The sequence below is a fragment of the Macrosteles quadrilineatus genome, unplaced genomic scaffold, assembly GCF_028750875.1.
Source record: "Macrosteles quadrilineatus isolate MER2022 unplaced genomic scaffold, UCM_ALF_1.0 Scaffold_9__3_contigs__length_116548681, whole genome shotgun sequence".
Classification (NCBI taxonomy): Eukaryota; Metazoa; Arthropoda; class Insecta; order Hemiptera; family Cicadellidae; genus Macrosteles; species Macrosteles quadrilineatus.
The window spans coordinates 114,977,038-114,993,406 of NW_026542602.1; the positions used below are offsets into that span (position 1 = coordinate 114,977,038).

At 36.3% G+C, this 16,369-nt stretch overlaps 1 protein-coding gene across 2 annotated transcripts in view; it reads left to right on the forward strand.

Annotated features, from left to right (window-relative positions):
* The window catches only part of LOC129002443 (brefeldin A-inhibited guanine nucleotide-exchange protein 1-like), a 53,323-nt gene that overhangs the window by 15,637 nt on the left and 21,317 nt on the right, over positions 1 to 16,369 (forward strand). Inside the window, exons 12-26 of one of the 2 annotated variants that reach the window (XM_054430244.1) lie at positions 913 to 1,072; positions 1,820 to 1,977; positions 2,822 to 3,060; positions 3,653 to 3,753; positions 4,706 to 4,885; positions 5,588 to 5,717; positions 6,759 to 6,932; positions 9,226 to 9,353; positions 11,271 to 11,414; positions 12,206 to 12,357; positions 12,716 to 12,888; positions 13,403 to 13,563; positions 13,985 to 14,194; positions 15,061 to 15,111; positions 15,756 to 15,812. In XM_054430244.1, the coding sequence (XP_054286219.1) occupies positions 913 to 1,072; positions 1,820 to 1,977; positions 2,822 to 3,060; positions 3,653 to 3,753; positions 4,706 to 4,885; positions 5,588 to 5,717; positions 6,759 to 6,932; positions 9,226 to 9,353; positions 11,271 to 11,414; positions 12,206 to 12,357; positions 12,716 to 12,888; positions 13,403 to 13,563; positions 13,985 to 14,194; positions 15,061 to 15,111; positions 15,756 to 15,812 (2,218 nt within the window). The remainder of the gene's footprint in view (positions 1 to 912; positions 1,073 to 1,819; positions 1,978 to 2,821; positions 3,061 to 3,652; positions 3,754 to 4,705; positions 4,886 to 5,587; positions 5,718 to 6,758; positions 6,933 to 9,225; positions 9,354 to 11,270; positions 11,415 to 12,205; positions 12,358 to 12,715; positions 12,889 to 13,402; positions 13,564 to 13,984; positions 14,195 to 15,060; positions 15,112 to 15,755; positions 15,813 to 16,369) is intronic. The other variant, XM_054430245.1, reaches the window with a different exon arrangement.

Genomic DNA, 16,369 nt, shown 5'->3' on the forward strand with positions numbered 1-16,369 from the left:
ATGCGCCCCATGTTTTTTGTTTTAAATCTTACAAGTATTTATTCCCTCCACATATTTATAAATTATTTTCTACTTTTTAGTGCGTTTGAAACTGTGGTATGTTTAAAAAATATTTTTATTTATAAATTATTTTCAATATAATTTATTAATTCAAATTTTTATTTGGAAAATTTAAATTTGCCTTAAAATTAATGTACGACGACATAGAATCAATATATTCAATGCACCGAAAACTGGCATTGTAACAGCATGCGGTGTTGACATGAGGCCTAATAATATGTAACAATGTGTCTGGTCATTGCCTTGCCTTCTCCTCCCCTTACAGGGACTTGAAAACTGCACTTGTACAGTATCAAGAAGTTGTGAATGACCAACTGACGGATAGGCTGGCAAGGAAATGCGTTGCCAAGGATGGTGAGGGACACTATCCTTGGCAACGCCTTTTCACACTATTATATTGGTTAGTCGCTTTCCAGTCTTGGAAGCTTCCAGCCTATCCGTCAGTTGATCATTCACAGTTAACTTCTCGATACCGTACAAGTGCTGTTTTCAAATTGTTTGTTTGAGTTAACCACATAGAAATCCTCATGACTCTTGCTAAAAATTATCAGAGTTATGAACCTTTTATTTTACTGATGTAAGTCCATGTAATGCCATGTAATTAACACAATTTTCAAGCCCTTTATTACCAAACCTATTTTTTCAAATGCTTGGATGTTAGAAATAAATTACCGATTACTTAGTATTTGAACCATCCAAGTTCTTCTAAATAACTCGACTTTAAACCCACAGAATTAAAAAAGCCTATTTTATAGTTGATAGACTCTGTGAACATTGAAAACTAATAATTGTTATAAATGCCAAGATTGTTTTTGTAAAAGATTGGGTTGACATTACATCTTGGTGTTGTAGGTTCAACCGGAAACCCAAGAAGGGGATCAGTTTTCTGCAGGAGCAAGGTCTGTTGGGAACCACAGCTTCTGAGGTTGCTGAGTGGCTGCACATCGACGACAGATTAGATAAAACTGGCATCGGCGACTTTTTGGGCGAAAATGAAGATTTTAGTAAAGAGGTAAAATACTGACATTCACTGTGATTCATGTATTTTACCCTTTTTAACACAAATATTAAAATGCTTGTGGAAATGAAGTGATATAGTTATCAATAATAGATTATTTTTTTACAGATAAGTTTAGAATGAAAAGATTAAATGGTTAATGGTCTGAAAACATATTGTTATTCTACCTAGAGTAAATAATAGATATCCTTAAAGAACAAGAGGTTTTACTAAAATTGTCCAGGTTGTGGGATGTCACCTTGTTAATTTACCAAATAGATTGAATAATTTAAAAGCATTCGCATTGTTAAAAACAGAATGAAGTAGATATAGTTTGTCAAGAGTTATTTTTATTAGTATTTATATCTTATCATCCTTATCCTTATCATTATTATCATTAGTATTAACTATATTGTTTTATTATCATTTTTATGAATTTATTTTGTTTATCACTGTGACAAAAGCTTAGAAGACCATTTAACTTGAAAACATTTTTCTTTCAAACTCAAACTTTTAATGGTTGAAAATGCTGTCATCAACGGTGAAATATATTAATTATTCCTTATATTGTACAGCTATTGCTTCTTGTGCCAAATAGAACTATTTATTTCATTCAGTCAAGCCTGCAATCCCTACAACAATTCCTTAAACACGGGCTCGTGTGCCCTATTTTACATCATTAGTAAATTAGTAAAAGATCATCTTTAGTATGGGAGTAACCAAATTTTCTGTAAAATTAATTTTATATTGTAAATATTGCAGGTCATGTATGCTTACGTTGACCAACTGCAGTTTGCCGGCAAAGACATGGTGTCGGCACTGAGGTATTTCTTAGAAGGGTTTCGACTGCCAGGGGAAGCACAAAAAATTGATCGGCTGATGGAAAAATTTGCAAGCAGATATTGTGAATGCAATCCAAAGTGAGTGTATTATCTTTGTAATTGTTTGTTAGATCTTAGTTGCGATATATACATTCGTTTTTAAGGTTGTAATGAATTAGTGATTTTTTCTTTTTCCAACATATTTTTTAAGCGTTTAATTATTATGGAACTGTGTGCATTGTGAGACATGCATTGTCAATTTCATAATCTATTTAGTAGTAAGGATGGACGAGATTGGATTTTTAGTTTGAGACAAGAAGAGACAGGATTTTTTATTTCTCATAAAATTTTGAGACGAGATTTCCCTTCTCATACATAATGGGAAATGCACGTTCGTTACTTGTGATAGTTTCAATCAATTCCTTTATTTATAAAGCGTTTTGCTACTCTTTCTTCATCCATCCTTTTTACCTGACCAAACCACTATAGCCTTACAACTCTCATTTCATAGCATAATCTTTTCACATACCTACTATACATGCCATAGCAATGTATGAAAAAAACTACAGCATGTGAAAGACAACTATTAAGACAACGTTAAGAGATTGATATTGGATTTAAGAGGATTTCATGAACCTATTTCCTGTCATCAACATATCCCCTGCTGTCACATGTTGTGTAACAGTCACGAGTACCTAAATTTGTTGTCAATGTGCACTGAGTAATAAATCAAGCTTTAAACACCATTCCAGTAGCCAACTTTTATGATAGATATAGACTTGTTTCATGTTAATGGCAAACACTGATAATATACTAAGGTAGGAGAAGAGGGTCATGAGCACACTGTTGAGACTGTATTTGCTGAATAAATTATGATGATGATGTTACTCAATAATTTGAGCTAGGAGTAATAAAATTGTACAATAATGTATTTTTCTTTCAGCAATGGACTGTTTGCAAGTGCTGACACTGCCTACGTGCTAGCGTACTCTGTGATCATGTTGACCACAGATTTGCACTCTCCTCAGGTAAAGAACAAGATGACCAAGGAGCAATACATTCGCCTGAATCGAGGTATATCTGACAATCAGGACCTTCCAGAGGAGTATTTGTCCCAGATATACGACGAGATAGCTGGACATGAGATCAAAATGAAGGCTACTAGCAAGCCTGGCAAGCAAGGTGAGTGTAGACAGAAATCCTAAATTTCGACTACATAGTGGTCTTTTTTGCACCCGTGTTTAAGGAATTGTTGGGATCGCAGGCTTAACTTAATGAAAAAATAGTCCTACTTAACACAAGAAGAAAAGCTTTTTTAGAACGTGTTGAAGCAGCATCCTGCCTTTTAGCTGTGTCTGAGGCAGGTGTTTGTCCCTTGCCATAGCCTCAAGGGTGTTTTTCCTTACCTCGTGTATACCTTATTCTATTATCACCGTGCAGTGCGAAGAACTCATAAGCCATGTATTTAAAAAGGGCATTTACAAGGGTGCTAGCCTTCCTAAAAACATCACACCCCAATTCTCCTCGTCTTTTTCCCAGACTAACCACTAATTTGCATGGTTCTGAGGTCTAAATCCAAATTGTTAACGTTAAGTTAGATACCGAAATAGTCTATGTTTCCTCTTCCTTTATGTATTCATAAGCCAAGCCCTTTTCCCTCTAAATAATTTACCTTGATTAATCTTAGTTAAATCTTGGGAGTATGACCTTTAATTATATTATTCCTGATCAAACAATACACGTTTCTGTAACTAAATCATCTTATCTTTACCAGTGATATCTAGTGAAAAGAAAAGAAGACTTCTTTGGAACATGGAAATGGAAGTGATTTCTACAGCAGCCAAAAACCTGATGGAGTCTGTTAGTCATGTGCAGGTAAAAAATTGAACTATTTAGTATTTATTTGTCAAGTATAATGTAAATAATTTCAGATTAACTTTCTTAGATGTTTATTTGCTATCTGTTACCCCAGTGCTTATGACAACACTTTTTCCTTTCAACTTCCTTGTTAAGTCTTTCATTTATTTACAATATAATTAATTTGCCTGTTGTCTGTCACTTATTAAAAGGTAAACTCCTCCACACATTTCAATCATAGTCCTTACATATCCTCATTGGTTGTGCTGTGAACGTTCCCGAGTGTGGATGATGACCAGGCATCTTCATCCTCTATCTCCCCACAGTTTCTCCTAAACTACCAACCATCTTACTCTTCTAATCTCCAGATCCCCCTCCATTTCATTTATCCCCCTTCTTCTAGATCTTCTTTATGCCTCCTTTCATCACCCTCAACTCCAACTCTTCTCATCACAAACTTCTCTCTTTCCCAATCAATTTTAGTTCACTTTTTCTACTCCCCCCCCTGAAACTGTTTCAACTACATCTCTCGCGATATCTTAGTCCCTCCTATTATTTCACCTTGTTTGACTCATAATAGCGTCTCTTTCCCTTCAGTTTATATTTTTTCCCACCCCTCTTAATAGTTAATTAGATATTAGTAGATATCCTTCTGTTTGAAACCAACTTGTACTAGGATTAAGAATCAAAAAAATCAAAAGCCCTTAGCTATGTCAGTACTCCCGTAACTCTTTTCACATGTTTTCTGACTCCTCCAAACCATCTAAGTCTAATTTCACTCTTCCTCACAAACTCCATCTCACATACTCCTAATTTTTCTAAAACCCCTTTTAGTCGAGTACAATAAAATAATTTCAAGTTTGCATTAATAAACATGATTACTAGGTTTGAGATAAACCTTATGCTTGTTGTAATGTTGGCAATATTACGAAGATCCGTCTCATCAATCATAGTCCTTTGTTGACTGTAGGCACCATTCACCTCCGCTAAGCATCTGGAGCATGTCAAGCCCATGTTCAGGCTGGCGTGGACCCCGTTCCTGGCAGCCTTCAGTGTCGGTCTGCAGGATTGTGATGATCCGGAGATAGCCACCCTATGTCTGGATGGTATCCGATGTGCTGTCCGGATAGCTTGCATCTTCCACATGACCGTGAGTAACTCTGACACATACAAATAGCATATGAATCTAAGCCATTTTTATTGTTTGTTGAGGTTTGGTTCATCATCAAAATTGTGTATCATGGATATGATGTTGTGTTCACAATTTTGACGTTGAGTTACCCATCTAGATGTAAATATTGGAGTTTGAAATGGGGATTGTCGACCTGCATATTTTTAGCTACTCAAAACCATAATATATCTCCCCAAAAAGTTTAGAAAAAATTTTAAATGAAAACAAGTAATTTGTAAAACATTTTTTTTCTTTTGTAAAACTTTCAGCATACGAATATAAAACAAAAATCTGAATGTAGGGTCAATTAATTATTTTAAAACAAAACAATATTCAAATCCTAACTGCCAAAATTATCAATGGGACAAAAAAAAGAGATCAGCAGCTTTTTTAATATTTCAACTGCCCTCCTACAGCCCTCAAAGACGTGTTGAGCAACGCAAGAGGTGAGCTGGTTCAGTAAAAGAATGTACTGTACAATAGATTTTTGTGTTAGCATTGGGATGTGAACCCAAGACATGGCCAGGGCTACTACATTAAAGAGACATGGCTACCTCTGTTTCACAGTCAGTTGAGCTGCTAACTCGCACAAGGATAAGTCTAAGTAACTACTCAATAGTTAGTAAATCGGTTACATGGTTTAGCTAGGCTTCACAGTCACTGTGTGTGTAATGTTGACAGTTGGAGAGAGACGCCTATGTCCAGGCTCTAGCAAGGTTCACTCTGCTGACGGCTAACTCTCCCATCACAGAGATGAAGGCCAAGAACATTGACACCATCAAGACACTCATCACTGTCGCACACACTGATGGTGAGTCTCTTAGTTATACACACGTTTGAGACTCGATATATTTGTTGTATGTAAATGTATCGTAATATCTTTTAAAAACTAAATGCAAAATAAAGTCTCAGCTTTGGTCGGAGACTTGGTAAAATTTATTAAAATAATAATACAAAATTGATAGGAAAACCTATTGAAAATTCTATAACTCATCAAAGCTAGAAAATAAAGGTTTTCTGAGGCTTACAGCGTTAAAGAATGTGGTTCCTTACAAAATATAATGTATTGTAATGTCTTTTAAAAACTAAATGCAAAGTGATGGTTGAACATTTTTTTTTACATTCTTGGAGTCATACCACTTTCTCCTGAGGCTAGTGACCAACCCAATAGGATACTTGGGATGACGTCAGGAAGCATAATTCCCCTACTCCTTATCACCTAAAAATCAGTGGTTTGTGTAATGTGTTCTTGGCACTATTTAGTTTATTTATTAGTTAAATAGTTATTTGTGCAACTAGTGAGAAAAGTGAGCAATTGACTCACTCGAGAGAAATCCTTACTCACGAGCCGTAGGCGAGTGAGGAATGGTTTCTCGAGTGAGGCAATTGTACTTTGAACTCGAGTTGCACATTATACTTTTCCTACAGTTACCATAAAACAAATAAATTGGTGAAGGAACATAACCTATTTTTACACAGAAGTGAACTTTTAATATAACATTTAATGTGAAGTGACAAATACAACAGTACAACAGCTGACCAGCTGATTTACAGCCAGTGCTGCCAACGTATTTCGCGCGCATACGACGTTGCCTGCATGTTACGCGCTCACTATTTCGTGCCTTCTCGTTGCAAATCTGGAGTGAGACAAAGTAATTAGAGTGGGACAATGTTAACATTGTCTCACTGATGAGCGAATTGGCCACTTTGCTTTCTCAAATCAGCGAGAGAACATGTACATTGTTAGGTAACTGTAGGAAAAGAGTATTTTAAAGCTATTTACTCCCAAACCATATAACCTGCTACATAGTAGTTTTTTTCCAGAATATTAACATGAGTGAGTTTGTTGTAGGCAACTACCTAGGCAGTTCATGGCTTGACATCATCAAGTGCATCTCTCACTTAGAGATGGCTCAGATGGTTGGCACAGGAGTGAGACCTCAACTACTGTCAGTCACCAAGAGTTACCCATCTTCTGACTCTCTATCACTCTCTTCACTCAAGTTCAACATGACCTCACTTGATCGTAAGTACTTATGGTTTACATGCAACAGATTTTGTTGTTTTTTTTTAATTTACTGTCAACCATTTGAGATCTAACAGCCAATAACAGAAGACTTACACATTATGTTACACAGGTAACATAAGGTCATTATCAAATTCCCTCAAACAATAATCAATGTGAGTATAACTCAACAAGAACTATCCCTGGTATTTGCTACAGCCTTAAACTATAACAAATGGGATTTGGGTTGACAAGTATGGTAGACTGTTTCATTTGATCAAAATGGAACAATCTAAGGCGTTGGTTCTTCTGGAACGTAAGAAAGCACAGTAGATTGTGGGTTTGAATCATATCTCGATCAGGTCTGGTTTGAAGCTCTCGAGGTGAAGGAGTTCACATACTTAAGGCAGAGATTGTTGGGAGGGACCTATTTTAAATTAACTGTGAACAGCTTTTGTGGGAATTGACAGAATGGGTGAGTTATTTTTTAGTTGTACTTAAAACTAGGCATTTTGATATTTTTTGCTCATCCTTACTGTTTGTGTATCCATTGAACACTTTTTTTTATATAATATAATAATTAAATTTAGAGGTCTCATGAGTGACAGTAAATCGCTAAAATTTGGGCTTTCTGTACAGAATGGAGAAACGGGAGAAACTTCCATGATGAAAAAAAAACTTCTTTCATCATGGAATGTCTTTGCAAAGACATACAGATCAGTCTTTGCGATGGGCAATTTCCACTTATTTTGCTGCCAGAAGGAATTTTCCCAGTAGGTCGCGACAGTGGAGTGAGTGGAGCAGTCACTCCAGGGCGGCAAGCACTAGGGGGCGAGGGCGGCGCCAGGCTAGGATTTTTTTTACTGTTGTTGTCAAGCGTGGTAAGGGCGGAAGGAAAGTGATGGGGAGGGAGGGCGTATGGCCCGAGAGGATTTTGCACAGTGTCTTGGTGTTAGTGACCTAAGGAAGTGGTGGGGGTAGAAGAGCGGTAAGAGCGGTAGGGGTGATGATGGCCGAACCGTGTCCGAATGCTCCCGAGGAGATTTGCCGCAGTGTCTGGCTTGGGTACTTAGGTAGTAGTGGACGCTACATGTTTTTGCAACAGATAGTACGATGGGACTCAGTAGGTTTGAGTCCAAACTCCCATATAAACCGCATGGAAATATTCAACCAATCACAGCGCTGCATCAGGCTCTAATGCAACAGATATAGGGCGTTTAGGACTCTGTCCTAACAGTAGTTTTAACTATTGCAACAACGAGCGCTGTGTGCTGTGATCTGTCGACACAATTATTATGAGATCACTGATCAGTCAAATAAGTGAATACTGTAGTGATTCGTGAGGGTTATGTTTATCGTGCTGCGCGCGCCGGTATTCAAGTTGGTAATTCATAAAATACCACTGTTTCTTTAGAAGTCTTGTTCAGTGCTAATAATGAACTTTGAATTCGGTTAAAAATATTTCTACAAAGTATGCGGTGTGTGAGGTGGTAAGTTTTGAACAGAGAGTTGAGTTTAAGCTGTTAGGCCCGCTAAAACCCGATTTAGTTACTACACAATGTCAAAAATCCTGTAAAAGTAGGAAAGGATTTATGTTTGTACTGTTCAATTATGCCTTAGATAATGCCCAAACGGGCAAGTGCTTAAACGTCATCGACATCTACCCGCCATTTGTAAATTCACGTCCTTTGCTCAGTTCCCACTGTTTGCGTGCACTTGGTAAAGCCATCCTGTTTTGTTTGAGGAGATTTCTAAGGATAAGTTCTGTCCAATGAACTAAATTTAAATTTATGTTTTTATTTTTAAACACCCTAATCAAAATAAATAGGCTAAATAAAAAACCCAATTAAAATACCAATTTATGTTTTAAAAATTATTATGTGTAGATTGCATAAAAACGCTAGTTTACAGTTATTATTTTTCAAATTTTTTCTGGGGGTGTATTCTGGTACTGGGGGCGGCTTGGGCCATCCCTGCCCCAGGGCGCTCCAAACCTGATTACGCCACAGAATATTCCCATTGCAATTGATCATGTGCAAGTAAAGACCAGAAGTTCTTTATAAATTGCTTACTTATAAACATGTTTTGCATCATTGAAAAGAATATTTGATTATATTAAATAGGTAGGTAAGGATGGGTCTCGAAATTTCAGAAAATGTTCAGGAAAAGAATATCTTTACCTTAACAGAAAATGCAATTCACGAGTTAAACTCTTCAGTTGAACATTTTGATAGACATGTGTTGATACAGTAAAATACTAGTTGTGAGTGTTGTCAATAGTTTTTGTATGACTCACATTGTACAATGATTGCAGCCAGCGTAAAGGAGTCTATTGGTGAAACGAGCTCGCAGAGTGTAGTAGTGGCAGTGGACAGAATATTCACAGGCTCTATTAGGCTGGATGGTGACGCAATCGTGGACTTTGTACGAGCTCTGTGTCAGGTACAGTTATTGACACAAAGAGTTTCTTAGTTGATTTAGTTTTATGTCGATCATGAAAGATTTTTTCAAAGGAGGTAGTTGAGTTAAGGAAAGTTGGAGTCTAGGGACTTATGGGTACAAAGTAAAAAATAATGTAACATAGTACTGATGTTTGGTTGATGTGTAGTAGGACTGCTTCAGAGTAAAAACTACTTTCTGAATAAGTCGCTGGATTCAATTTTTGATAAATTGTCTAGCTGAACTTCATCCCTTAAAAAACCCATTAAATTTACTTAATTTTCACGAGAAAACCGCTGGCTTGCCCTAAGCAAGTTGTGGGCCTTGATATTCTACACATTTAATTATGAAACCCCTGATTTTTTTAAGTCATCATAGTTTACTTTTAAAAATGATTCAAAATCTTAAATTTCTAGCGGATTGACACACTAAAACGAATCATTCTGGTTCAATGTCATCCGCTAGATTGTAAATCAGTAAAAGGGTTGTAGCCTAGGTTAATAGGACAACAAAAATAATAAAAACATTATTAAAATATGTAGAAAACATATGGTTGAAAATTATTGTCATTGGCAGTGTAGTGGCACCACAACTTTAATTAATTATCTATATATTTAATACGCGACATGAAACTTTGTGAACAATAAGGCTTTTTTGTTTTGAGATGTAACCCCACATATTATACACCAAAATGTTCGTCTAGGTGTGTAGATGTACAAACTGGCTTTAAATTTTCGAAATATATCTTTTGAAGGGCGTGGGCTGCCCTCAAAGTTCCTTCCATAAGGATAACATTGTGATTGATTTGAATGTTATTATATTCTGAAACAGATGTCAATACATAAGTAAAAGAAATCCCAGCTGTTTTGTTTGGTTTTGAAATGTAAACAGTTTGCATGTTTTTCAAAAATAATTAGAAACCCGGCAAAGAAATATTACCTATAGGACACGACGGGAGAAAAGTTTTACATTTTATTTTAGTTTAAACATACCAAGGACCTGACGACAAAGAAATATTGCAGGTCGGGAACGGCGAGTCAAAATACGGCAAGCAATGCAAAACGTAATGTGCCCAGACGAGGAGCTGGAACAGTTAGTGGCAACGTGTACTTACAAAATTACACTGACAAATAAAAGAACTCAGCAGCATTCACTCGGCGAGATGGCATTAAAATGTCAGAAATGTGGTGTGCTACATTTTAAAGAAGAACAAAGAGGCGGACGAGGCGAAGGATTTTCATCCTGCTGCAATAAAGGAAAAGTGAATCTACCACCATACCGAGAAAGCTATTATATCCAGAGCCTACTTAATGGAGCAAATCATTTGAGCAGAAACTACCAAGAGAACATTAGATTGTACAACTCTGCGCTCGCAATGGTCAGCACTCAAGCTAAAATTTAAGAACATAACGGTGGAGGGCCTTTCATGTATAAGGTGCACGACACAATTCATCACTCTATTGGCACCTTTCAACTGTCAGAAGGGGAGCATTCCACTAATGCCCAAATGTATATCTACGACGTCGAGACCGCTGTTCAAGAAAGAATGCTAAACAAAGCTAATGGCTTTTGCAGCATTGAACTCATGCACATTTTGACTAAACATTTGGTTGATATTAATCCATTCGCGCAAGTTTTCGGCATGATAAGCTCCGTCCTTCAAAATACTCCTACTGATCAGCAAAAAGAATGTAATGTATATAGCCAACGATCGAGCTCAAGACCAACGTCGATACAACGACGTAACTTCTACGTTGCTACAAAATATCCTAATTTATTCGTGCAAATTCGCACGGGTTCACCTAGTTTATAATAAAAGTAATAGAAATTAGAAATATAAGGTGTTAGGGCTACTGAAACTAAAATGTAATTTTTTAAATTTATAAGAATAAGAGGTCTCTATAATAGATTTTTGTTTAGGTTTCCATGGACGAACTATCTCATCCAACTCAGCACCGGATGTTCAGTCTACAGAAGATTGTTGAGATCTCCTACTACAACATGGGTCGTATCAGGCTTCAGTGGAGCAGGATATGGCAAGTCCTGGGGGAACATTTCAACAAAGTACGTCCTGTTCACTCAGACTAGCTAAAGCGGTTAATTAGAGAGATGGGCCATTCTAGATTTGTCAAAACTGATGATCTCATTAGGATATGAAATTGTTGATTTTCTTTTCCCAATGGCAAAACCATAAATCATTTACCGCGTTTGCGGTAACATCATGATTCTCTCTTGTTCGATTATGGCAACATTGTGGTCATCTCCTGAGATCATGGTGACACAATGATCTTCTGTGATCACCTTAAATATAGCTCGGCCGATTAGAAAACGACCTGCGCGCTAATGGTAAACCAATGCTGGAGGAGGTCGTTTTCTAAGCGGCCGAACTATAGTAAGAAATACTTTAATTCTTTAATACTTTCTTATTAAATGGCGACCATACAAAGTAGGTATTTTAAGCCAAGTATCATTGGAGATGAGTGTAGGATGAGTGGCGCGATCTTCTAGTCTTGTTAGTGACTAAGGCCGACATTTTTTAGACACAGCTGTTAATTAATAGCCCATACAGCTAATGGCAACTAAGGGACCTACAGTTTATAGTGGATTCCGAACCACATTTTTGCCTTGGTATATACGAATTGGTATAATTATCAGGATAGTACTGCGGATAGTCGTAGTACTCACTCGTGTGGACGTTAATCCACACCAGGGAGTATCGCATCCACAGTGCATGCCTATAAATACCCACAATTCGGGACCTCCTAGTAGCTTTATTACAGGACGACGCCACCCGTCCCGTTACAAGTAGTAACCAAAGTAGTTATTGCTGGGAATCAAACGTTGGATTTTTTTAGGTTGGTTGCAACCCTAATGAAGACATTGCGATATTCGCTCTCGACTCCCTCCGTCAGCTATCCATGAAGTTTATTGAGAAAGGAGAATTTGCTAATTTCAAATTCCAGAAAGACTTCTTGAGGCCTTTTGAACACATCATGAAAAAGAACAGGTCAGTCTTTACTCTAATTAATTTGAAATAATGATAGGCTAAATGTTTAAATAACTGTGTTGTATGATATTGCAAGGCTTTATTTCTATCAAACAAAATATATTGGTTTTAGTCTTATGGCAACTAAACCTGGAGACCGAAAAGCAAACTTAATTAACTGTTGTTATAATGCTTTAATTTAAAGAGGTCAGTCCGCAGATTTTAGGATATTTTTTGGATTCTGAAATAAGCCAGAGAAATTATGAACCAATAGGGCATTTCTGTTTGGCAACCATAACTTAAAACCCAATGTTTTGCTCACATCTGTAAAATAACTCTGATACTTTCATTTTAATTGTTAGCTACTTTTATTTTCCAGATCACGGACCATACGTGACATGGTGGTCCGATGCATAGCGCAGATGGTCAACTCACAAGCCAAGAACGTTCGGTCTGGTTGGAAGAACATTTTTAGTGTGTTCCACCTAGCTGCGGCTGATCATGATGAGGCCATAGTGGAAATGGCGTTTCAGACTACAGGACACATTATCAGTGAGTTACCTATGTTTTTTTGTGATTATAAGAATATACAGTGCTTGTTTGTATTTAAAGAGAATCAAGTTTATTTGTGTTTGTAAAGAATCAAGTGTTAGTGATTCGTAGTTGAATTTTTATAAATCATTAACCTTCCAGCTGCTGATCGACTCGAGCAAGTCGATTGCCACACCCCGGCCCGCTGCTAGTGTCTTTTAATCTACTTCACTCCGTTCCAGTGTACACGAAACTGGATTGAGATTGGTATCTCCGTAAACGTCAGATTTCAGACTTTCTTCCGATGGCTGTCTCTAATGCCTTAACCCAACTGGCTGCTTTGTAAAATAACTTGCAAAATTGACATCGTCGCGTCAGCTGTCAGCTGTCTAGTAACAGTGCTAACTTCGTAGTTTCAGAGTCTGTTTTTTATGTCATCCAAAGCGGTTTCTAATGTATCAGGTAAAACTATACAAACTGCCATTTGTTGTGTATTTCCTCAATAAAAAAGCTCAACTCTCCCCTTTACTTTTAGACAACCTCTACCCAGCACACTTTGCCATAATGGTGGATTCATTCCAAGACGCAGTCAAGTGTTTATCGGAGTTTGCTTGCAACGCAAGTTTTCCAGACACCAGTATGGAGGCAATACGACTTATCAGAACCTGCGCTGACTGTGTGCATCAGAAACCTCAGGTAAAAATTTAGTGTTTAATCTTAGTTGAATCAATCAATCAAATGATTTTGTATTGATATAATGTGTAAACAGCTTTACAGTGTTTACATAACTAATCTTATAGGCTGCCGCCTGCATGTGATTATTGTCATCTCTAACTACAATGCAGATAAAAATCCCACAAATAAATTTATACACATTCTAATACAAAGGGTTGGGTAAGAGAACTAATTCTATGATTTATCATTTTTTAATTAAATGGGTTATTTATAGAAAAGTTAAATAGAATAGATACCACATACTGGGTTGATGTGCTCATCTCCAGCGTTGCTCTGATCTTGAGTGATAAATACATAAAACAAAGTGTTTACAGTATAAAGATAATATAAAAGAAATCAATATTTTCTTCAAAAAACAACTTGATGAAACCCAACCTTGCAGTTATACAACGAGCATTGCCTGGAGGACGGTAATGTTAGCGAAGAGGACCGAGCTTGGGTCAGAGGATGGTTTCCACTGCTGTTTGAACTCTCGTGCATCGTGAGCCGGTGCAAACTTGACGTCCGAACTCGCGCACTCACCGTGCTCTTTGAAATCGTCAAAACACACGGTGACGCTTTCAAACCTCACTGGTGGAGAGATTTATTTCAGGTATGTTTATTTTTGTCTTATTTATTTGTTGAAAACTCATGAGATTGATCTGGAAGCATACTACTGAAATTTTTCTAATATTAGTACAATTTAATTCTTAATTTAAGTGTCAAAAGAGTTAAGGAAGACATTACAAAAAAAAAAAAAATGAAACTTTAAGGTGCAAAACTGAACTACCCTAGTTGCAAGGAGAAAACTTGCCTTCCAGATTGCATGAAGCATCTGACAGTAAGCAGTCTGCAAAGAACAAAAGAATAGCTGCCCTATATAGACAGTTGTAGTCACCAAATGAATTCCATAAACACTTTTTGAAATTTTACTGTCGTATTCATAATTGCTTGGTACAGTATACTCCCTATTTACCGATCTCAAGCCATAGAACGATGCAGTTGATTTACCTGTATTTGACTCAGCTTTGGATTGAACGAGCACCGTTCAGATTTGGAGGGGGAAATGTTGCACACTTAGCATAATGAAGCAAAAGTTATGATCCTGGCTAATGAAGCAGGTAATCTTAGTCAGTAAGAAAGCTACACTTACACTTATTATCTCACTCCTTTCTACACTCATCCTTCACTCTTATTTGGGTTAAAATACGCACCTAGGTGGCGTCCCCATCTCAATTGATGGTGATGGTTGGCAATATTTGAACTCGGTACCTCAGGGACCAAAGCCCTGTGCTCCATCACTAGACCAGCAAGCTCTGCATTGAACCAAGTTCCAGAATTTGATTTTATGGTTATACTTGATGTTTGTACTTTACAGGAATATTGTATTGTCAAAATGACACAGAAAACCTCTTTGGGCCAAGTAATAAAAGAAAATATAATTTTATTTGTTGACTTTCATATTTTGAAATGTTTCAGGTTCTGTTCAGAATATTTGACAACATGAAATTACCTGAACATCACACAGAGGTAAGAATGATTGAAATCTTAATACAAAAAACTAGTATTATTGCAGCATATTATTTTGCAAAGTTTATTTTGTTTTATTTTTTTTACTTTAAGGGATGGATTGTATTAAAACTCAATATGTGCTGCAAGCAATTTGTCTATTGATTGATTGTATTTATTTTTTAAATATATAGTTCAAAATTAAAGGATGCCAATTGTAATTTTTATTATTTTTATAATAATTATACTTTGTATTTAAAAGTATTTCTATTTATAGGCAAGGTTCTAAATTTGTCTTTGTAGTTAGTTATTATCTTTACTTAAATGTTTCTATTTTATCAGTTCAAGGTTTCATACGTATTTTACCAGTACTGTCCTCCTTGAGGATTGGTCTATTCATATTCATACTTTTTAAATGTTTACTTACATTCTACTAAATGTAATCTAAAAATTTGTGATTATAATGTATTTTTGTATTATTCATCACTGCTATTTTTTAAAACATATTCATGTTTTGTAAATAGCTTTTTAATTTTTTAAATATTTTGTATGACTATTAAATTGTCATACATTTTACTGGTGTTTGTAACTAATGTTTATAACCGATTGGTTTTTAATTTTAATTTTTTACTTACATTTCTGTTAATGTTTTGTTTCTCGGTCAGAAACACCAGCCCAGTTTGTCCCTCGTGGAGGAGACTTTGAGGAGTAATTTTGAGAGTGTGAGTGTTTCTGTCGGGTTTTGGAGTGACGTGTGTTTGTATGAATGCATGCACTCTACTCTCTTTATCAGTCTGGGCTGTTAATTGGCTAGATTGTGCTTGGTATCTATATTAAGAGGGATTCCTCATACTTACTCGCTTATAAAAAACCATCATTAATTTGGTAAGAACACTACTTTACTGTTATTATTTAAAAGAGAAAGAAACAAATCCTATGCTGGTTTTTTGTTAGGAATATAGATCATAGATCACATATTTTTGCTGGATCACACATTTTTGCTGGATATTAACATTAGTTGTCTCTAAAAGATGGGAAAATGTCCCAGGACACATAAATATTTCAAACCCTTCAAAATTCAATGTTCAGTTACTAATCACTAAAACCATTTAACACATTATTCAGTGATACACTACCTCTTTAGGAGGACGGCCCATTAAAAGTCAGAAGAAAATCTTAAATATAAGCATAGCATTCCTTGTTAGTAAAATACAATGCCGTAAACCTAAACTAAAACAGAGAAGGACAACCAAGTCGAAAATTACAGCTGTTCAAATAT